Here is a 24,621-nt window from a genome sequence, read left to right as displayed (position 1 = left end):
TACTATAGCTAACTCCATGAAATTGCTTATTTTGAACTGCTGGTCCCACTGCCATTAACAGTGTTACTTGTATTACCACAGTTATTTCCTCATGACAGATGCTGTAATATCCTAATAACCCCGCAGAGTAACAACCATTCTGTAGTGTTAGTCCAAACCTTTTATAACTTCTTGGTAAAAAACGCAGTCTCTACAAAATGCCATGCTCTACAGAAAGTCCAATTATTAATAAAGATGTTTTGGGATCAAGACAACAGTAATCTCCAGCAGAGGAAGAAGAAACTACATTAATTCACCAAATCAATTTTCTGTCAGGTGTTCATTCATGGACACACATATTTACAACTTATACTAAAATACAAAAAAATCCCACATTACTTTCTAATAAAAATTTTACTTAAAAAGATGCCATGAACACATGATATTTGGCTTGATACTTTGATTTTACCAGTATCTTGAATTTTATACTCAAGGTCCAGGAAAATACAAAGAAGAAACAACTGCATGGAATAAAAGGATAGCTGGGTATTTGTAATTTGCTGCCAAAGGCCTGAATCAAAAAATGATACCATACAGGGAAAAAAAAAGTTTTAACTTGGCCTTAGATGTTCTTTCACAAGGAGAAATATTGTACAGAGAAAACTGATTGTTAAACAACTATTGTCCATTTATTTACAACAGTAGACACAGCTGAAGATATCCAGACATTCACCTTTAATAGTAACATTATTATTGTTTTGTGTTAGGGATTAAACACCCTCCAAAAAGGAAAATGACTTACAATGTAGAGAAGGGAAAAAAAGGTTCAATAGCTTTTTTTGTTCATAGATTCTGATGTATGAAAGCCAGATATGATACCTGAGGATGACATATTTTTCTGTCTTCTTGAATTATCCCAAAACAGAAAGAAAAGCAACTAAAAATAAGCCTCAGAGAAAAAAAGAAAAGGAACACAGTCATGCAATTTGTTTCCAAGATTTCTTAGAAGTTGCTTAAAGAGATTTTCTTTTTTTGAGCCATGATGAACATTAGTTGTGTATAAAATGGGAGGAAAAACCTACACAAAGGGGGTGAAAGAAGAAGGGGAAACCAGTAGTGTTACATCATTCTTTACAATATATATACACACACATATATACATATATATATGTACAATATGTATCTATACAATAAATACAACTCAGATAATTATATGCCTGAGATTGATAAAGTGTTCTTGAGCAAAAATAACAGAACCGTAACTCAGAGTCATGAAAAAATTATTTCTACTATTTGTGGACATAAAGAAAAGGTAGACTATCAAACTATCTTGTGTGAAGGAAGAAAACACAGAATAGTATTTGATGAAGCTGACACAGAACAAAAGCTGGAGAAAACTAAAATTCCACAAAAGAAGTGGAATTACTTAATGCACCAAAGTCCAAGAGAGATTTAGTACAATTTGCAAATGAAGATATGCTAATAGACGGCTAGCAGATGAGTGATAAAGAGTCCAAGAAGTGCCAAAAGTCAGACTGAAAAGCAGTAGCATTCTTATTTACTTATAAGAAAAGCAATTACTAAAGAAAACTTTTGTGGGGTATATTCTCTAAATTAGAATGGGATTTCTTTTTCCCCCCACCAGAAGATAAGAATAAGATAAAAGAATTTAGGAGTCTTGTGTGCTCTGTTAGGTAAATCACGGGATAAAATGATCCTAGCTGCCTTTTCTGCCTTATCCTCTCAAAGTTCAGATATTTGGATGTTTTCCACTTTCATTAGATAAACAGCTTCTTCTCATTAGAAGCAGATATAACCTTATAAGGATTCAAATTTAGTTTCCTTCATTCATGTTGACACAGATTTTATTCAACCCCTCCAACCTTACCCATTCTGTGACTCAGGTTAGAAAGTTTTGTAATTTATTTTGTTTTGCTATTCACTATATTCTACCTATTATCAAATTATCAACTACTATTAACTAGTAATGATCAGAAATGTAATACAAAAACTTTTTCAGGCAGTACTTGAATTCCCTTCTTTTTATTTACAAGCCATTATCCGTTATAAACGTTCCACAACCAGAACCTCATAACCAACATGGTTTGTTCTACACTATATTGAAAATACTTATTATCTGCTTGGCTCTGTAGAAAGGCATGTAGAAATAATAAAAATACTGAATTGTAATATGGATTGACTGTCTAGAGTTAAACTGCAGATGAGATGTTTAAAGAAACGGAACATATTCCAGTCATCCTTCACTGCAATGCCACTTTAAGATGTATCACTCATATTTACAGAAAATGTATTCTATAACAGAAAGAAAACCCTCAAAAAGTCTCTTCCCATGCTACTCAACTCTGTTGAGACAAAGAAAGGAAATAGAGCATGAACATTTAGCAATTAAAAAGTACATGGCTATACCACTGCTAAATCCATCTTGTTATGTTACAAGAAAAAAAAAAAATCACATGTGCAGCTAAACAATGGACAACACTCGAACTCTTTGAAATGGTATCTTACCCACTATATAGTGCTAACAATTCACTGTATAATAAGGATTACACATGCTCACCTTCCATTACGCTAACTGCATTTTCACGGGTCATATACGCATCCTTTTTTCCAGGTGACTAGACAAATGCACACACAAACTTCACCTAAAAATACACTCAGTCTTGCCAAGTAGCAGCAGGATGAAATATACCACAGTAACAATCCCGTCTTTGTCCCAGCCTAACACTCTACCTATTAACACGCTTTGATGCTTAGCCAAGAAAAATCTCAGTGCTGGGTTTCTGGGTTTTGTGCCCAAACAATCTGGGCTTGTGTTTAATATAGTATAGTCTGCTTTTAAGTTACTGCCAATCATTAACTCTACAAAGAATATGTCTGGGATTATTTTGTCTTTACAATGAATGTTATTAAGGTAAAGAAGGCAGGAAAATTTACATTATTTTGAAAAGAGTATGTGGATCCTGCAATTCTTAGCACTAAAAGGGTAGTCTTATTTAGACCATAAATGTATTTCCAAAAACAATTCTGGAGTAATCTTTGTTTTCTGTATATCAGTAATACATGTCCAAAATATTGAATTTCTTTAACAAAATAGAAAAATCCAAATTGAAAGAAACACACTGAATTCTTAAACTTGCAGATAACTTAAGAATTCATTTTTTCCAAAAGAAAAGTAGGTAATTGTTTTCAGTTTCTTGAACAGGGAGACTATCATCAGTCAAAAAATAACTGAAGAATATACTAAAGAAAAATGGTTAAAATATGAAACATTACACTTGATAAACCAAATATTATTGCTATCCTTACAAACAAAATGGATGGAAGTGAGTGATCCCTCACACACTGAGGAAAAGAAGTATGTAAAGGAAAAGAAAATATCAGTTAAATGTACTTTTAAAGCATTAATGCCATGATATTAGTGGGGAAGATGAGAAAAAACTAAAAAACACTTGATAAAACATATAAAGATTAAAGCAAGAGTAAATGTCATTCCAGGTTCTAGTCACAGCAAGAGACTGTTCCCATTTCACTCTAAGACTGATTCCTTTTATACAGTATGCTGGGGGTAGATGATCATGCCCACCTTCTACAGCACTAAAACTTGCTTAGCAGTCTCTTGTCTATGAGAGCTTACTTCTGGCTTTGATTTTGTGGCTGACTTTTTAAAATATGATTTACTGAGGTTGCATGAGCAATCAATAGTTGCATAAAAATTGGAAAGAAAACCAGGCCAAATGGACAGGAACAGAAGACAACGATCTCTTGAGACCGCCTATAAAAAAAGCCACATGATCCCAAGGGTAAGGATTTTTCCTGTCGTTTTCACCAAAATATTCATTTCTCTCCTTTATTCTCATACCATAAAGTGATTATCCAATTCTGGTCCAAAGGAACTTCATTGGTCGTCAGGCTTATTTATGAATTTTTGTTTACATTAATAGTTTCACTGCATCCCTTGAATCATGTAAACATTTGCAGAAGTGAGTAATTTCCATGACTGTGGATAAATGGCAATTTACAAATTAGCAATTTAATTTAGAATTCTTATTGAACTTATATGCTATGACAAGTCACTCAAAGCATACAAAATATACAAGAATTAATGTAGAATCCTATCAAAATAAACATTTGACATGTATGTAAGCAGGACTGTGAAGAATATATGACCTGTGGGTGACTGTGTAGGATATAATTACAAAATTAGGATATCGATACTAAACCGAAGTACTCTGAAAAGTATCTCACTTTTTTCAGACACTCAAAATATGTAAAACTAAGTCTATTTTTTTTTCTCTTTACACCTATAGTGAATTTGTGTGTGTGTACGTGTGTCGTTTTCTAGTGTATCATTTGCCATAGTCAAGATCAAGCAAGGCACCATAAGAGTATCTAAGAATCTTTTTCTGGGGCTCTAGTGTATAAAGACATCTTCACAGAAGCCAGAGATCCCCCAAACAGAAACAAACAGAAAGTTCAGTTTATAAATTACAAATATTTAGAAGTTTAAATGTTTATACTTTCTGAAAAGCAGAAGCTTAGAACAGCTACTACATTAACACAATCAAATTGGGTTTTCAAAGAACACATAAAAATAAGTTACTTTTTCAGGTTACTTCCATTCCCACTGTTTTTGATACCTAGCCAATGAATTACCACCAGTTACTGTCTATGGTTCTTCTTAACACCATGGGAGAGAAAAAAAAGTTTTCAGGTAGCTTCAGCTTATGCATATCTCCATATCATTGCTGTGGCAATAAAACACAAGACATATTCTCTTGGGTAAAACAATTTTAAATGTATTTAGAATTCAGGAGAGTCCCATCTGCAAACCACTGAAGGCATGCATTATTTTGTCTACTTTACTTCTGGCATAAACTCCAAAATTCTTCAAAGGTAGTGCCCCACTTGCCCTCTTAAGTACAAGCTGAGTTTGGCATGTGAGGCAAGGACTGTATGTTGGAGCACCTGTAACTACAGCGTAAAACCTGGAAAATGTGTTGATCTTGACAACTGGCAGGTGCTTTCCATATTTTTATGCTGTAAAGTCAATTCATAAATAATCGAATAACTTTATTACTTCCTCACAGATAATAATCCAAACTCTACCTCTTTACTGGGGCTGAGTCCTGTCCAGATTTCCATAAAATGTTTCTCTAATGAAAAAGCACTGGTCCTGATACACACTGAAAATACTTAGGTAGGTGCTACCTGCATTATCTCCTACAACCTTGTCAGGTCTTCACAACCAAGTTCATCCATGCTTGAAATTAGTACCTTTTCAAGAATTTACATGAAGAACAAGAAAAACTGTCTAATTCAGCTAGTGTTCTTGATGTACTGTATCTAAGGCAAATGACTAACCTTATGGAATTCTCCTTGGAAACAGTTCAATCAAGATACAGAAAAACAGAAATACTAAAATACTGCCATACTGTTCTGTATATGTATCAGCACATTTCATATGCCTAGTACTTCTCCAATAAGCTTACCAAATGACAATTTAAACCAAGAGTGGAAGAACAGAAATGGAAATCTATTAACCACTGAAGAACAACAAGCAGAACACTTAGAACAGTCTAGTGTAATAAAGACCACTGAAAGTTAGGATTTGGGAGAAATCTTCCAATACCCTGAATTGAAATAGCACAAGTAGCATAGATTTTTTTACTTGTTCTCTTGAAATTCAGCATTATAGGAGCTTTTGCACTTTTACAGAAATAGTGGATAGAATTTTATTCAATATTATTTAAAATCAATTCAGTATGTGATTAAATAGGTGCTTTTGCATAAAGTTGAAATTTAACCATTTAATATATAAACTGCTTAAAATAGTTTAAACCTTTGGACACTTACCTTAGTGTCATAATGGCCTGTTTCAAGTTAAGTTAAAATTAAACAACACAAGCTGTTTTGCCAGTTTATTACTACCAATGGCTCCTAGTTTTAAAAGAACACCCATACAAATGGAGCACAATAAACACAGAGGGAAGTCTTTTCTGAAATACAGAATTAATTATTTTTAATAAAAGTATTTACAATTTCCCCATGAAACACAAGCATTAACCTTAACAAGACATACGGAACCATGGAATGGATTGGAAGGAGATTCAAGAGGGAGAATCTAAGAATGGTTTGGGTTGGAAGGGATGGTTAAAAGTTATTGCGTCCAAGCCCCTACAATGTGCAGGGACATCTTCAACTAGCTCAGATTGCTCAGAGCTCTGTCCTGGCAGGCCTTGAACAAACTGCATGGGTGGAGCATCTACCACCTCTCTGGGCAGCCAGTTCAGCATTTCACCATCCTCATTATAACGAACATCATTTTTATGTCTAATCTAAATCAACGCTTTCTTTTTTGGTTAAAACCATTGCCTCTTACTCTTACTGTGAAAGACCCTCCTAAAAAGTTTACCCCCATCTTTCATACAGGTTGTACCTCCCTTGCCTGGCTGTCCATACTTCTTTTGACGCAGCCCAGCTGGCTTCTTGGGCTGCAAATGTATGTTTCCAGCTTACATGAAGCTTCTTGTCAACCAACACCCCCCAACTTTTCTCCTCAGGGCCGCCTTCAATCCATTTTATGCTCACCCTGTATTTGTGCTTCGGATTGCTCTGACCCAGGTGCAGTACCTTGCACTTGGCATTGTTAAACTTGAGTACAAAGAGTTTCATTCTGAGAAAAAAATTGATAGAGGGGAAATGTAGGTTTCAGAGTAGCATATACATTTTGACACAATGCTATTGGGGAATTTCTTAGTAGAGCTAAGCATAAGTTCCTGACTGGTTGCTAACTTGGCTAATTTTAGAGTCAATCCAAAAATCTGAAAATGTGCTTCCCAGTACGTACATGTAAGGAAGTCTTAAAAAAATAGCAACACAAAATGGGCCAAAAAACCATATTCAAGAATAAGGTTAAAAAGTTATTGCTTAAAATAGTTGTCAGAAGCAGATAACCACTGTGTAGAAATATACCCGCTCATTCCAGGGAACACTACTAAATCCATTAGTAGTGAATTGCACAAACTGTCACAGCAGCGAACTCTCATATCAGAACTGCTAGGCAACCTGGGCTTGCTGAATAAAACAAAAGCTGAAGATCTAATTGCCAAAATCTAGGAACTCAAAAACAGAGAAAATGACAAACAAATTCTCAGAGTGATGATTGAAAATAAACCGGAAAACCCAATAAATGCAAGTGATATCAGTTGAATACCTGAAAGAAGGGCTGATATGAATGAAGAGGAAGGTGGAAGTAAGAAAAAAAAGTTGCTGCTCTCTGTATACAGCATTCTTAAGGCTAATAGGAGATTAATGATGAAAGAGCTTTAAAGAATGTTGAGGAATTGGAGATGGACAAGAGCTCAAACCATAAAGTAATTTGAAGACTAGAAAAAATTTCTTACTGTGAAGGCCAGAAAGAACTTAATGTGTACAGTGTATTGAAAGGACTCAATTAGAATTTAAGTTAAGTAAGAGAAAATACAGCCTGCTGAAGTGAACTTCAGAAAAGGCACAGTAAAAAATAATTCACTGGCTACAAGCTGAACCCAGACAAGTTAAAATGTAAAACTGGAAGAGGTACTGTTAGGAATCATGTATCTAAGTACTGGAATAGAATACACTCACTGACTATGGAGCAAACTACACTTTCTTGATAACTACAAAAATTATGTTTGAATGCCTTTCCTGTTCAGCTGAAGCCAAACAGTGAGTTCAATACAAGGGTAACTGGCAGTAAATTATGGCAGTAGATACACTGTTTATCTAATTGTCTCCTTTGGCTTAAAACACTATTGAGAGAATACCTGAATCTGCTGTATAACAAAAACAGCAGTTCTCTAGGTACAATGAAGTTGTAAAAAGAGTTTCTATTCAGAACCTCATAAGCCTGTCTTATTAACGTGCAATATATATTTTCTGGTGCTAGACAGAAAAAAACACGAGACAAAATCTATTTCTGGACAAAGCCTGATAGTAAGTTACACTTATTTTAAGAAAATGCTAGTAGGATTAGAAGTACAGTTATTAAAGTAGTTTTGTGAAGAAATATATCTGTTTATATAGAAACAGGTAAAACTTAACATTCCAAAGTAAATACGTAGCTCTAAATATATGGTACTGGCATCACACTGCTATACTTATTAACAGCCAACATTAATAGAAAAGTAATAGAATAAATAATTAATAGAAAAGTAGCTTGCTGAACACAAGATGAGATACTAGATTTAGATAAGTAGAAACATATAAATACACATTTTTACTACTTTTCACTGTAATGCTTGTAGAAGCACAAGGTAACAAGTCCACAATAAATGCATTTAAACCAACATATTTTAACATAAATTATTAATTTACAAATACAAAATATCCAACTCATCATTTATAACAACTGCACATTTATAAAGATAGAAAAAATTCGATTTAAAGATCTTTTAAAAAAGATCTCCATGTGATCATGTAAAATTACCTTTGGCTTTTCCACACCACGGTACTATATGAGCACTTCAGAAAAGCTAACTTGCGTGCTCATTGTGGCAATGTTTATTCATGCTGATGCCAAAAAATGTTGAGGTGTCTTGATGATATTCAATTTTTACTTTCTGGTCTGAATTGCACTTAGCATGAACTTGAAACCCTGCCTAACATTATTAACTATTTTTATTACAATTGTGCATAGATGACAGAAGGACTGTGAGGATCCAAGCTGTCCAAATTATTTCATGTTGTCTTTCAACAAAAAACCAAGTCTGAGAAATTACATCTTAAAAACTGCTAAAGGTTTCTTCTTTGAGGGTGAAGGAAGTAATTACTTATATATGCACAGAAAATATGTAAAGCGTATTTATAAATAATATATTTATTATTCACATATTTATTTTACTCATGACAAGCAAATGGATATAAGAAAAAACAGGAATGCAAAGGAGTGGCAATAGAGGTACTATTAATTACAAGTAGTTAATAGTAGTAGTTATCTACTACTACTATTCATCTCCTTAGTAATGAGAGAGTAATTGATAGTAATAGTTTGTAAACAAATGAAATAGTTTGTAAACCAAAATAAATGTGATTACTTAGTTCAACTGCAAATTATAGGATTATTAAGAGAATATATACAAGAGGAAACACCAAATTAAATTCAAGAGATGTTAAGTACTCAAAAGGTCAGCTTCTTTTCCTCAACAGTTTAGCTATTGCAAGCACTTATTTCATATTGCTATTTAATACCACATCCATTACAACTTAACTTGATTATACAGTGAAAAACTGTACAGTCTACTGTATTTCACTCCACACTGCATTTCTTGCAAACAAGAAGCACTGAAAATTTTTAAAGCTAGTAAGCAGAAATGTGTAGCATCTGAGCTCCACCTACAGGATGAAAATAAATGTGTAAGAAATACTTTTAATTACCAGACTAGAATAGGACTATTTATTCTGAAGCCTTCAGATGGTCATCTCAAGCCACTGTCATTTTACAAACTCAATGCAATGCTGAGAAATTTTATTACTTATGCTAAGATGGTGAACACTTCTTCTACCTCTAAACATTCCTATATGTGTTTTGCACTGTGAAGTTTAGATTTAATCTTTCTAATCGAAACCCCAGACTCAATGAATTTCTCTAATAACTTGCCAGAATGACTGGGAAACTCTTTCTCAAGCTTTCTTATCTAACACAAAGTTGTCAAGTGTATAGAGCTATTTTAAAAATAGATACAAGAGGTTAAAACGCATACTGAAATGACTAAAATTAACTTCACCATTTGAGCACTTCAAGTATGGCTGCATTTAGAAGTGGTATTGGATTTTAGATTTGGATTTTCTTACCATGAATTTGAGAAGGTGTCTATAGTTTCCATACTGTTTCTCTAAAACAGATGTGCAACCTTCAGACCTCACAAATGCATTTTGATTAAAAGAAATTGGACTGATACAAATGAATACAGTTTTGCAGAAAAAGTCATGCATGTTAAAGACAGAACTCTGAAACAAAAAATGTTAGTAGTTCAGTTATTCTACTAGCACATTTAAGTATCTGATGAGAAGAAATTTTGATATGAGAAGTTTCTTCACCCACTGATATGTTTGTAGACATTACCCTCAAGCTATAGATGGTCCATCCAATTTTTTGTTTGACATTTACACCTCCCACATCTCTGCTTGTGATCAACGCAGGCTTTTACTACAGTGGGTGGTGAACACCCATGAGTATATTATTAAACATCTCCCGTACACTGAGAAAATAGTCACTATTTTAGACAATGAAACTTGATATTGTTTATCTTACTTTATCAAAACAGACCTCAAATGTAAAAACACATTATTTGTAACAAACAATATGATGCCTTTGATTTTCATGCCAGAGAACAGCAGACAATTATTTAGAAAACAGTAAGTCTAGAAATTTATGTTACTTTTGATACTAGGCAGTATCTCCCAAGGCTATGGCTCCCAACTGCTAAAAATGCATCCAATAAAACCCGTCTGAGTTAAGATAACCCATTTGGCTTTAATACTATTACTACTGCCACCCTGAAAGAGCAGAATAACCACAAACAGAGCACACTGATGGACCACATGCAGCTTACAGACTGATTACACAAATGGCTCTTAAAATAAGCTATAGCATGATGCAAGCTTGGGCATTGAATGCCTCATTCCTAAAAGTATCCTCTAGCTTTGTGTTCTCTTCATGCTACAAACTTATTATTACACTTCAGACAATTTTCTTTCCAGCAGCTATTCTAATAAAACTACAGGGACAATAAATCATCCACCAGACAGGTGGATAGGTGGTTGGACAGATAGGTAGGAAGTGAATATGTACAGATTCCAAAGCCCTTTGGTGTTGTAAAGGTGTTATTTGGCTGCCATAGGTTCTTTTTCAGAGAAAACTTTTCTTAGAGACCTTCCAAATTTCGAATTCCTCGTCCTCCACTACTGAATATGACTATTTAATGCTAAACTGTAATTGGTTAGTCTCCCCTACCAAGAACAATTCATTAACTCTGAGAAGCCTCAACTTATGTCAATCTCAACCACAGAACTAGTAACTAGATTTTGAGATTGAAGTTATCCATCTTACTCATTGATCTCAGTATACTTCCTGTGGTCCATCTGTCTACACCAGAGATAGTACAATTCCCAATTCCCAAAGCAACACACAGCACTATTTTACAACAATGCAAAGTCAGGTGACCTGTTTTACAAGATGTTTTGTAAATGCTCTTTACAAAAACACCCAGTTATGTCTACATAGCTGTAAAATCATGATATTGTACTTTATGTACTGCAATTTACATGCTATTACTGAGAGAAAGGAACACTGAAAAACATAAAACCAGTGCTCCAGAATTAGAGTTTCTTGCTGGTTTCAGCTGAGGTGGAGTTAATTTTCTCTGCAGTACCAAGCATGGGGCTGTGTTTTGGACTTGAGCTGAACACAGAGTTGTTATCATAGAGAACCAAAGCCTTTTCTGCTTTTTGTACTGCCACGCAAGCAAGAGAAATGGAGTGTCTGGGAGGCTGGGAAGAGACACAGCCATAAAAGGTGGCCCCAGTTGACAAAAGAGCTATTTCAGGCCATGTGACACCATGCTCAGTATAAAAAGTAGAAGGAAGCAGGAAGAAACAGGGGACGTTTGGAGGAATGGAGTTTGTCTTCCCAAGTCACGTTATATGTGATAGGGCCCTGCTATCCTGGAGATGGCTACGTACTACCTACCCATGGAAAGCAGTGAATTAACTCTTTGTTTTGCTTTACCTGCACATGCAGCTTTTGCTTTCCCTAATAAATTGTCTTTACCTCAGCTGAGTTCTCTTATCTTTTACCCTTCTAACTCTCTCCCAGATCCTGCTGGTGGAGGCTGTCAGTAGGTGGCTGCAGGGGGTTTGGAGGCTGGCTGGGGTTAAACCACAACACATGACTCCACTAAGATTAGATTTATGTATGGTTCCAAAAGAAACAGAGTAACATCAGTTTACAGATCTGACCACACAGATCTTGTTGACAACATGAAATCTGATGAATCATGGAAGTTAGTTACCTAGCCTCTAACCAGAAGTAAATCCTGTGACAGGAAACACTAATGCTCACTTAAGTTATAGATTTTGTTCACAGTTTCTTTATTTTTGTTATTGTGCTAGGTCTTTGATGTCAAATACTCTTATGGATCTCTATTACACAAAATTATGAGAAGTAAAATCTTCCAGGCCTGAGAAATAACTGACTGGAATCAGTCAGTTGAGCAGATCTGCTCAAATTGCAAAGGCCTCTGTACCGTACCTGGTGTGATTCTTAGACTCAGTAGAGAAGGAGATACAGAAAAGGACACTGAATTCCCTCTTAAATCCCTTGAATATTTTAGTTTCTAGAGCTCTTCAAACCTATTCAAGTGGCTAATACTAATTGCTTTCTTGGCAGTATTGTCACTGGGCTTTTAACTGCTCTGAAAAAGCAGCCGAACTTCAAGATTTAGAGCTGGCATAATTTAATGTACCAGTATTAAAATAATATCCAAAGTAATGCATAAAGTGTTCCTATCCCTCTAAAATTGTTGCCTTATTCTTAACATAAAGGCCACACAGAGTTAAAAATACTACTTAGCATGAAATGGTAGAAACTTACTAATCTTGCTTTTAAAATCATATAAAATTCTTCCAGTAAAAACAATTATACTGATATGTATCAAGTTGCAAACATCAGGGTGTAAGTTTTCTTTTCCCTTTATAATAACAAGTTTTGTTTTACAATTAAGATAATGATTGAACACTCACCAAAACTGACAAAACCCTTTTTTCATTAAAACATATGGCTAATTTTATTTTTAGCACTTATATACAGTAAAACAAAATCATAAAAACCTGCAAGAGGTGGAAGTCAGATACCTGAATTTCTGAGGACTGTAAAATGACAACTGATTCTGTTTCAGTTATTCCTTCTGTTTTCTAACCAAAGTTTCAATGTTTTATCTCAAAGTCTATTACTATAACAAATTTATCGTCACATGTTTTGATCCAGAGGTTCCCAGGGATGTATCCCATGAATATAATAATCATGGTAATTGCTATGGAAGTGGTGAACCAGGTCACAAAGAAAGACAAAATCTAGACTCTTCTAGATTATTACATGTCAGCATTATGCCTTGGCCATCACCTAAATTATCTTACCTGCAATGACAGTAAATTGAAATAAAAACCCAATTAAAAGAAAACAAATTAAAAAACCTGGAAATCAAGGAAAATGAACAGGGAAAGAAACTGGAATAGGAAATGAAACTGGAATGGTTCCCTTCAAAGGAAACTGTCATGGGAGAGAATCCAAAACAGCTACTACATATGCAGAATTTAGCATGGGCAAAGCCTGACTAATTTAATCAGGCAGTTATCTATGACTGTTAGGAGCAGAAAATCTGAATTAGCTTTCTGATGCTTCCTCCACCAAGCCCCCAGGAAGTTTCACTGAATAAGTAAACTTACACATTTAACATTTCAGCTGCAAAGTCTTAATTCTTCAGTAACTTCCAGAGTCTGTATTTACTGAAATACTGGATAATAATTTTCAGTAAGTTTCACATCACACTGACTACTCATCAGTTGTACACATGATGAATGTTTTTATGCAATATCAATCCTCAAATTCACGCTGCAAGAAGAACTGTCAAAATGCAAGGTTCCAAGAAAACAAATTAACTCACGGAAAATTCAGTACACATCACAGAATATTCTGAGATGGAAGGGATGGTCACTAACACTGGCACAGCTAAGTTACATGACAGGAATCCTTGCTTTTATGCTTGTAAAGAAAAACAGATGTGTGTGCTGCAATGTTGAAAAGCTGGTACACCACAGTGATGAGTACTGAATTAAACCAGGCTTTACTGGATGTCTTTCCTTTCTGTGAGTCTCAGTGGTGGACAACTGTTGGAGCATGACATTGGTGGCTGGGTTCTTTTTCCCCAGGACAGAGATTGCTGAGAGAGAGGCTGTTTTCTCATGTTCAGGCTTAGTTGTTTATTCTTTCCTTCTCTACATTACATATACACAGACTACAAGGAGCAAAATACACTAAGATAGAGGGGTGCAAAATGGAGAATGGAGAATCTTTCCAAGGTCTTTTATGTGTCTACTTGTCCAATAATCAAATGCCAAGTAAATTATTTTTCTTTGTGGCCCAATGACCCGACACTTGTGTGCTGCTCTGCGGATTCTTTCATCCAATCACTCATTATTACCCAAAAACCCTTAGAAGAAGAAAATGAAGAAGGAAGAAGGAGAAAGGGACAACGCCCTAAATCCTCCATGTTGTCTCTTATTCTCTAAAATAGCTTAAACCCCAAACTCTATCTTTCTCATCCAGTGACTTAACAAAACTCTCTAACTAACACACTCACATCATTAGTTTCTTTACTTAACTTTAAAAGCTGTCTCCATGGTTTTAGACTAAACTCAGCACTCTCTTGGGTGTCAGAGCTAGGCACCACAGATAAGGGCCTATTTTCTGTGCTTCTGACCCCAACACACAATTACTATGTGTTAACACAGACAAAGAAGTTGCAAAACTCGGTCTTACAACTGAGAAGAAAGACAAAGTAAAGACTGAAAAATACGTTAAAAACCTCTTCATTTCTAACTCTCACCGAAAAATAAAACTCCCATACAAGGCATCAATAAATACTGAAAATCTTAAAACTGTAAACTGTCTAAAGAAAAACACCCACCAAACAACACAATCCTTACCTGCGACTAGTTGTTTTCCTTTCTGTCTTGGTTTCTTCCTCTTGAAGCTGCTGTTTAGTATTTTCACTTGTATCAATTTTCAATTTCTTGGCAATGCGTTCCTTTATTTGAAATCTCTCATTACAAGCAGCTTCATCTTCTACACTATCAGCATCTTCATCATGTTCCTCTTCATCCTTTATTGATTTAAAATGATAAAACTACCTTAGATCTTTTCAGTACAGGATGACAAATATGGAATGTTTTTTCTTATACATATGATCTCTTCCAAGAACAAAAGCAAACTTTTCAAACAAATGTGTCCTTATTTTCTTCAGAGGTAACAAAAAAATACAAATGTGATAGTTTCTTATGTGTAGGGTGAAAAAAACTAGAACAGTCTTTTCTAGACTATTAACTCTTACATGTCTATAGATGACATCACAGAAGTGTGGTATTACCTGTACCATTGTTCATGAATCTAAAATCTTATTGAGACAATACACTAAACTTTTCCTTCATTTTCCACTGAAAGAAAAACTTAACTCCGTCCCACATGGCTATACTACAGTCATGATGGGATGGAAGAGCTTAGAACATCAGCTCCTGTTAGGGAATTTACAAATACTAAATTGTTCATAACAGGCTGAGAAAACCTGTGGAATTGATCATTGCAGCTTGCTACAGAGGTCCAAGGAGAGGCCTCAGGCCTCCATGCCTAGCACAGGTAGGCAAAAGGGGATAAACCACCCTGGATCAAAGACATTTGAAGGCAGAAGTAATTGGAGAATGAACAGGTGGTCTGACTAGACCAAGGCAGCTAAGTTTGACTACTTCCTTTGTTGAAGAAGGAAGTCTGTATGAATCTTAATTGAAGAATGACAGCTTGAAGATGATGTGGTACACCTTTTTACATTTATTTTGGTGTGATGCTCATCAGCAAAAGGAAAGTGAAAGATGCCACATGATTCTAATTTTAGCCAAAGAAAGAAAAGACACTTAGAAATACTAATCCAGATACTGCATGCAGGAGATTGCCAGAAGGTACATGTACATGTACTTGTTCTGGGTGTAATGCACAGGTACGAAGAAGAAAAGCATGAAGACCATGTCCATAAACATGGAGGAAGAAAGGCTAAAAAAGTAAAAGCAGCAAGAAACAAAATTTGGGAATAGAAGAGAAAAGTCAAGAGCTGGATTTCAAAAGTTGTAGTGGAGTCACTGTTTAGACAATCATTAGACTACTATGCTTAGATTTGAGATTTAGCCAAGACCAGTCAGAAATAAGAAAGAAATCTCTGAATATTCAGCACAGTAAAACAGCTGAATATTTTGACAATGAAAAGACTGAAAGATTGTTGGGGGAGTCTGTTCTTTTTTAACAGGGGAAGAGAAAACTGGAACAGGATCAGCATTACCCTTAATTTACCAGAAAGGTATTGTTAGACAGAGGACGTAATGAAACTTTCTAGATTTGCTTACATGATAAATTGTCAGAGAGATGGGTGACTAGAGATCTCAATAGCAGGGGGAGGCCCAAAGAAAAAGTGACAGGACTATGTTCAGAGTCCTCAACAATCAAGAGCAAAGACAGACTCCTGGTGGAGATTTGACTAGGGCTTAGGTGAGAGCATTTAGCTGAAACACAACTAATTGGACAGGAGAACTTCTGGAATAAAAATGGACAATTCTAAATAAATAGCTATTGCTAAGCAGTAAGCTAGTTAAAAATTACAGATACCTGAGTACCAGGAGGGGGGTTAAAATTGGAGGGACAAAATGGTTCAACTTGTCTCACTTGGCTAAATCCCCTACTTCCCAAACCATCCACTAGCCTCAGTTTGCACAGTATTTCATCATTTTTCTTCTAGAAAAACCCTGAGAAAATAGGATATATCCTTCCTCTTCAACTGCTTTCCTTCCTGCAGCTCTACTCTCTTCTCCTGTCCAGTCTCCTCCTTCAGTCCCTCTCTCTCTCATTAAGTCCCTCTGATCTCAACAAACAGATTTAACAATCGTTTCAACAACCCAGACTGAACTGCATGGCACCTCAAAAGGGAAGTGGCCATTCTGTTGGCTGACGGTTGCTCCCCATATGACACAGAAATGCAAAACTGCCAGCCTGAAAGCTCTATTACTTCTTGCTGCTGTTATTAGCTGGGTGGAGTTTCCCTATTCTTCTATTTAATATGGAAATAAAAATGTAATGAGATATTCTGTGACAAAATGACTAATGGCTACTGTATGTAATATGATCTCCCTATTTAAGAAGATTATTGAACCAAGGGGTGGGTAACTAATTTTATCTATACACAGTACTGCATGATACTTACTGTTCAACAACTGACTGACAAATAGGAAAATAAATTGTGCAGAAAATAAATGTCAGTGGTGAGAAAAAAAATTGTTAATACATTTCATGTAATGTTTTCATTAACAGCTTGGGCACAAAAAGAATCTTAACAAATAGCTACAAGGTACTGCTAATACAAAGGCTCTTTCAAACAATTAAATGTACAAATCTGAGGACTGCAGTAAGAGAAACAGTATGGGATTAAATAGCATGAACAGCAAGGCCAGGTGCTTAGGGAATACTAACAAGAGTTTCTCTTACATGCTATGGGCTTGTAGGCTGGGAGAAGTAGGGAGATCTGTAAGAATTATTTGCTCCCAGGTTTGCATGTTGCAGCTGTATAAAAGCAAAGGTGATCCTGTGATGCGTTAACTAAAATAACTCCGACAGAGATGATAAAATACTAGTACCACTTTACAAGACCCAGGTAGCTGCCTGAAGTCCTCAATCTTAGCTAAAATCTTAAATTTAATGAAATCTAAAGAGAACCCCTCTCCAGGAAAAAAAGAGTAAAAGCCTTCATATTTCCAACTTTGGCTTAACTAGGATATCTATTTAAATTTTTATTCTTCAACCTAATACATCCATGTTCTATAATCCACAATTCCAGTTTGCTTAACAAAGAGATATTTCAATATCTGAAGAACTATTAATTAAATAGCACTCTCCAAACCTTTCTAACACTAGAATTCTTCTGCACAGCAGAAATTACAAAGGAAAAGAGTGAAAAAGCCTGAATTCATACTATGCCTTGTGAAAAAAGGAACAGGGTGTAAGCAGATGCTTTTTTTTCAGGCACACAAATGGGAGAGACTGTGTTCTTCCTTTACTTCCACTGTGTCAACACAAAGTGTAGTTAATACCTGTGCATGATGGACAGATATAGAAAACAATACTTTCCAGGATTCAATTAGGTGAATGGGAGATTACAGTCCTAGTCCTATAATACATCCTTATCTAAACAGAAATTCAAAGGGGTACTCCCATGACCTATGGTTGGAGACAGAGACATCAGCTAACAAGCTTATGCTTACCTGCATCATGTATGACAATTTACTAGTATTTAAATTGCCTCCATGATTAGTTGAATGTTACTGCCTGACTATTCAAATTTCACGTCTTTCAGAGGTGACAGTCTTCATCAATACAATTTCACTGCTACAATTAATTAATTCACTGACTTTTTGTTCTCTTCAAGAAATCTTTTAAACAGGACTCTGACTCACATGCAGACTTACCCTTGAACATTGTAATTATATAATTATTCATTACAAGCTTGATTTTAATTATTTTTTTATAAGCAGTTTCAGGTGGTTTGTTACTCTGTGGTACACAACCCATATACCGTATCATATAACTAGTCTACTGACTGAAATACAATACAAAGAGTTTCTATAAAAGGTAGCAGGTAGCATGCTAATTCTACCCTGCTGTGAATAGCCGAACCTTAGAACTTAGAGAGCCTTCACACTTTTGCCAGAAATCTGACCTGAGCTAGTTCTTAAAGATCTCTCAAGTAAAATTTGTTCCCCAAAGAAAATTTAATCTGCACACAGTAAAAAACAAAGAATTCTTTGTAAAAAAATAATACTTGCCTCACTCAAATCCTTTTCTTCATTTGCCACTTCACTAAAAAAAGAAAAAAAAGTAACTATTTTGAAATGCTAGAGATTCAAAATTTTTAAAACCCAACATTTCTTAAATAAAAAAAAAAATTGTTAGCAACCTGAAATTTTAGTAAACTTACTAATTTACATCATCTTCACATTTATCTGAAAGGTATCAATATTATTTTCTATCATTTGACTTTTGAATCTTTTCTAATTAGAAATGCTTAAAAACAAGGGCTTTCATACAATGGGGAAATCCTAACCATATCTTGAGCTACTCAAGCAAAATGCTAATGTATATAGTCAAAATAATATATATAGTCAAAAGCTCCAAGACTCAGTTGAGATGCTTTTTATATCATTTATCAAACAATTAGTAACATTTCATTGCAACTAGTTTATACTTTGGAAGATGCATTTTACTGATACATGTCGACACTTTAATGGGAATTCTAGGAATATTTCTAGGTCTCAATGAGACAGGAGCAGTTGATGGCTGTTAGAAAAGTATTTATTGTATAAAAGCATCAGTCTCAAAGACAAAGAGTTTAGAAAGTTGAAGTCTTTACTAAAAGCTTTGGCATAAAGTCCCAAGTTCTGAGCAGGAGGTCTCAGATATAAGGTCCTGATGTTTGGGGTAGCAGCTTCTCAGTGTGGAGCTCTGCTGCCCTGGACCACAAGAGCAGTTGGTGAAGATGGTGGTGCTGCTGCTCTTTTTCTTTGGATGTTTTCCTCTGATCCCCAATACAGGGGATTAAATTCATAAATCATCCAATCTGCTAAAAGCATGCTTCTAAAATATATTTTCTACACCAATCTGAACTTAATTTTAACATGTGAAAATAATGTTCTTTTTACTTAAAACTTACATATAGGGCATTATCTGTTTACATGAATAATCCTGTATGTTCTTATCCAAGAATGAAAGCTGTATTTTCATTATGACTAGAGCAAAGCTGAGTCTATGAAGGCTATTATCACTGATCTATTTAATATCACGTATCTATTTAAAATAGATAATAAGGCTTTTCACTAGCTAACACAGACTCTTAAGGCACTTAAGCTATATTTTTATTCACTTAAAACTAAAACTTATATTTTTACTTTATATTTATGGTTTAATATATTTTAATTCTTTTCTCTCTCTGAGGAGCCCAGAGATGCTTTTATTTTGGATTCCAACACTTAAGCATAACATCAAGATTTTAATTTGTTATACAGCTACAGTTTGGTGAATAAAAAAAGAAATCTATTTGAATATGCTAAGGCTAACACACCCACTGTTAATTATCACAAGCTAATAGTAAGGGCCCTTGAACCTTTTTAGCCCACATTTTAAAAAACGAAAATCTCAGAAATCTTAGAGGAAAACCAAGGAATATTAAAGAAGTCTCAAAAGTCAAGACTTTGAAGTCAAGGCTCTAAACACTCAGTAAGTAATCAAGATCAGTGTTGCTGCAATCAATGACATTAATTTAATAAAGTGCTGCACCTGAGTCAGAGCAATTGATGATATAATACAGATGATGGGGATGAATGGACTGAAAGCAGCCCAGTAAGGAGGACTTGGGGGTACTGCTGGATGAAAGGCTGGACATGAGTTGACAATGCACACTGAAGCCCAGGAAACCAACTGTGCCCTGGGCTGCGTCCAAAGCAGCATCAGCAGCACACTAATTTTTCATGTGTTCTTTAGATTTGGAAAAAAAATATTTTCAAGCATAAGCAGGGTTAGAGGGTTGGGAAAAGCAACCCCCTAGAATAATCACAACAAAGAACATCTTCATCATGACAAAAATTTAAGTAACTTTAAAAATTTAGACTATAAGAGAGTCTAAGAAAGGATTGTGGTAAAGAGAAGTATAAAAGGGACTGTCTGCTCACTGTCTGTTCCAGAATGAGAGTTAGAATTCATGAAATACCACTAGCAGCAGTGAAACAGAACAAAAAGGGGAGACACTTCTTTCTGTACTGGACAGGACAGTATGAATGGAAACAGTATTACAAGAGACTTAGTAAACACGTTGAAAAGAGCTCTATTAAAAGTTACTAATCAGATGAACCACATCCAACTCTGACGGTCCTCTGAGGTGAAAGTTGATGGAGGCTGGGAGACTACTCAGATGAACTTTACATTTGCACTGCTTTTATTCTTTACTGGACATCTACTGATGGCCAGTGGTGGTGACAGCTCAGTGGGTTAGAGAAATATTTGGTCTGATCTATCACTGGCACTCTTAAATTTTAAATTAAATTTTTAATTTAATTTAATTTTTAAATTGACTTTTAAAATTTAAATTAAATTTTAGAAGAGTAATGTGAAAATGTAACTCTTAAATGATCATACATGCTGATAATTTGGTATAACATACTGAAAGTAGATCTGTTCTAGAAATTGGAAATCACATACTAACCTTTTGACAGCAGGAACTGAGCTTAGACGTGGATCATCCTTCAGGAGATCATGACTACTTTTACTTTTTCCCTTCATGCTCTGTTAAAAGAAAAAAGAAAAAAGTTATTATTCATTCCAGTGTTTAAGAGACTATATAGTGAAAAAAGATTATCGTAAGAAAAATATAACTTGGTTTTTTTCATCCAGTAAGCATATACACTTAAGAACAGAAGGACATAAAAAGTTCTCCAGAAAGAGAAACATCAAGCCAACAATCCTCAGATTAATTTTTGCAATAACAATACACTTAGTTTTAAAGGACAGAGAGAGGGGAAAAAAAGATGCTGTTTAGTCACGTACAATCATTACACATCATTAAGACAGTAGGTCTAGCACATAAACACTTGAGTGAATGAACAAGTTAGAACTTGACTTTCCAATAATGACACATGACACCTGAAATAACCACCATGTACAAAACAGTACTTATTAATTGGAAGAATATTAATTAGATCCCTAGAGAAAAATAAAGAAATTAACAAACTGCAATACATCAATCTGGAATACATCATTCAGGACTCATCTACTGATACAAGGAGTCAAATAAATCTAACAACACATAAAATCTTCAGGCAGAAAGACTGCAGTTAGAAAGCATTCCACATGCTAAACTGAAAAAAAAGTATACTTAATTTTCAGAGAAAAACTCGGACTGAAAATCTGTGATACAGGAACATACATGTCTGTATTGTGACTACATTGTGAATGTCTCCATGGCAGATGCACTGTCAAATGCTTCTGGGAAGACAGGAGACATGTGGAAAAAATCTCACTCATTTAACTGCAACTACAATTTTTTATTATGTAGAAAACAAAGACTAACACATTCATCAAGATAAAAAGGTTATTTCTTTATTAAGAAAGGGGTGGTGTATTTGGAGTGGTGGTGGGGCTGTATATTACAAAGTGCTCCAAACAAGTACAGACAGTAAATAGTCTGGATACTGAAAGCTACAGTTTAAACACTGACCAACGACCAGTGGGGACCCTACAGCCAGCTCCCTGACTGCACTAATAGCCTTCATGGCTGTGGGGAGCTAGTTTTACCCAGAGCTTCTCTGCCCTTCTTAAACAAGCTAGCATCAGCATCTAGAACCAGAAGAAGCTCATAGGACTCCAAGTTTGTAGGTGTCAAAGGATCTCAATAATAACTTTCACCTTCCATTTTTCTTATCAAAAACAGAGAATTCAAGTTAGTGCTGATATTCATGTGCTTCAGCTTAATCAGATTAAAATAATGTCAAAACTACAGAGACACTGATCTAGACCTCTTATGAACAATGAGGTTTCAAAAAGGTTTTATTTTGTTACAAAGAGTAAAGATAAATTCTTCATAAGGTTGGTCACTTATCTAGCTACAGCCAGTCCAGAATTTAGTCAGGACAAATAGGCAAATGAGATTTTGAGGACAAGTTTTAATACAGCATGAAAACACTGAAACTAGGCCTATCATGAAAGAGGCATTCTATTTAGATAATTTTAACCTGAAAACAAGTATTTGGCATGAAAAAAAAGGAAGTCCAAGCAACTGAGCTAAACGCAGTATTGCAAGCCAAATATATAGCAAGAGCAAAATAGCAGATGAGCATATTAAGGTAAACAAGTCAAGTCTGTCTGACTGATAAGCTGAAAAAGAGAAAGATAAATAGTTAAAGCTGCTGTTGTAATGAGTCTCTATTATCATTTTGACTGACATCATCTCACTATAATACTGCCCATCATTATTCACTGTTTTCCTTCTGTACTTTAGCTAACTTCTGAGAACAAACAAACATTTTTTCCATTATGTGGTACAGTATGCAGGACCATGTAGTCTGATCACTAACTGAAGCAATGAGGTATTGTAGAATGCCCAGGAGTCTAATGAAACAACTTGGTCAGCAGTAGAAATGAAATCAGCAATTTAAGAAATTTTATAACTAACCTTATTTAAGTCAGGGAAGAAATGTTAGATCAAAGATTACCAGAGCAATCCTGATTCTGTGAATGTGAACATTTCACTATAGTGCACTATTAAATTACGAGAATAGACTATTTTCTCCATAACCGTGCTTCATTTTACTCACAGATGAATGGATATATGTAAGAAAATGGAGATAAACATGCACTTGAAATGCGTATGATCATCTTCATTATTCAAGTATTTCACCATATAATCGCACTCATAAATAAAGGACTTGAAAAAGAATAAGTACCTTTCACTTCCATGGTTTTTAAACAGCAGACAGATTTATACTATGAAATTTTATGTTCATAGAAATGTAAAAATTCCATGCAGTAACTGAAGGCACCTTCAAAATAAAGCAAGCTAAAAACTTGTTTTTGCAAAATGCTGTAACAGCAGAATCCTAAAAACTGAAGCAACTGCTAGTATTATTGTTCAAAATGCAAACATAAGAAGACGACTGAAAACTTTAAAGCTTTCCACAAATATGCAGAAAAGGTAATTAGGTTGAAAAGAAAAATAAGAATAATTTAGTACAATACCTGACTAACTCTACTGACTTCTTCCTCTTCTTCTTCAGCTTCTTCCCCAAAGGAAAGCAGGCTAAAGTTCCTTTAAGAAAAATAAGAAAATTTATTGTAAAATTTTAAATACCATCTTAATAACATTCAATTAACCTTAAATATATTACATTTAAGTTGTATTTGATTTTTTAAAAACCTTTTTGTCCTGAAGTATGTACCGATTCCAAACAACTACCGCATTGTGCTTTGAAATACATCATACATATTTAGAAAAGCACATTGTACTATACTCCTGAGATAAAACAAGGCTAGCAAAGCATCAGTAAAGGCACAATTTAAGAAATCCTGTCTTGACTAACTTTCCCAGATTCTTGAATGCTGACAGTTCTGCTGCATTTTTTTTTCTCAACAGAGCAGCATTCAAGATGCAAGATTTTCAAGATATGACAGCTCAGACAGGTATCAAATATATACACATTCACAGAATGTAATTAAAAGAATTTATGATCTATAATTTCTTTTTCAGGAGTTAATTGTTCACATTGCAGGAACCAGTCAGTTGCAATATGTTCTATTTTTATGCAGCAGAACTGAGAGCACGCCCACTTTAGATTCCTATTACTTTTCACTGCATGTTTGTGACTACAAACTTTCATTCACAGAAACTAAAATTTCCCACGTCAAAATGCCTGCCTCTTGCTAAGTACTTCAGTGGGGGAGAAATGGTGTCTGATAAAAGAAGTTCAAAAAATCCCAAACAACTGAGCTGCAACCTAGTTACTCCTACCAGTAGGTTTTAACTGCAGAGTCATCTCAGTCAGATGACTGCACATTGTGGCATCTGGGAAAGATAAACTGCTTTTTATTATTTTCAACAAACTATCACCATGCACAAAACAGTTACAGCTCAGCAGATGCATAGTAACATTTCAGTCAGAGAAACTAGATTTGCATGACCCTCTCTGGAAAAAAGGAAGTGCTTCAAAGGCAGAAATGGAAATAAAAACTGCTAA

The 24,621-nt window shown here is 34.9% G+C and overlaps 1 protein-coding gene across 1 annotated transcript in view; it reads right to left on the bottom strand.

Annotated features, from left to right (window-relative positions):
• Positions 1–24,621, bottom strand: part of CWC27 (CWC27 spliceosome associated cyclophilin) — a 100,384-nt gene that overhangs the window by 70,566 nt on the left and 5,197 nt on the right. The window contains exons 7-10 of the mRNA XM_015652752.1: positions 23,627–23,696; positions 21,099–21,178; positions 18,670–18,703; positions 14,743–14,918 (exon numbers count right to left, since the gene is read on the bottom strand). Of these exons, the coding sequence (XP_015508238.1) occupies positions 14,743–14,918; positions 18,670–18,703; positions 21,099–21,178; positions 23,627–23,696 (360 nt within the window). The remainder of the gene's footprint in view (positions 1–14,742; positions 14,919–18,669; positions 18,704–21,098; positions 21,179–23,626; positions 23,697–24,621) is intronic.

Source organism: Parus major, chromosome Z (genome assembly GCF_001522545.3).
Source record: "Parus major isolate Abel chromosome Z, Parus_major1.1, whole genome shotgun sequence".
Taxonomy (NCBI): domain Eukaryota; kingdom Metazoa; phylum Chordata; class Aves; order Passeriformes; family Paridae; genus Parus; species Parus major.
This window is presented reverse-complemented; position numbering and strand designations above follow the sequence as displayed.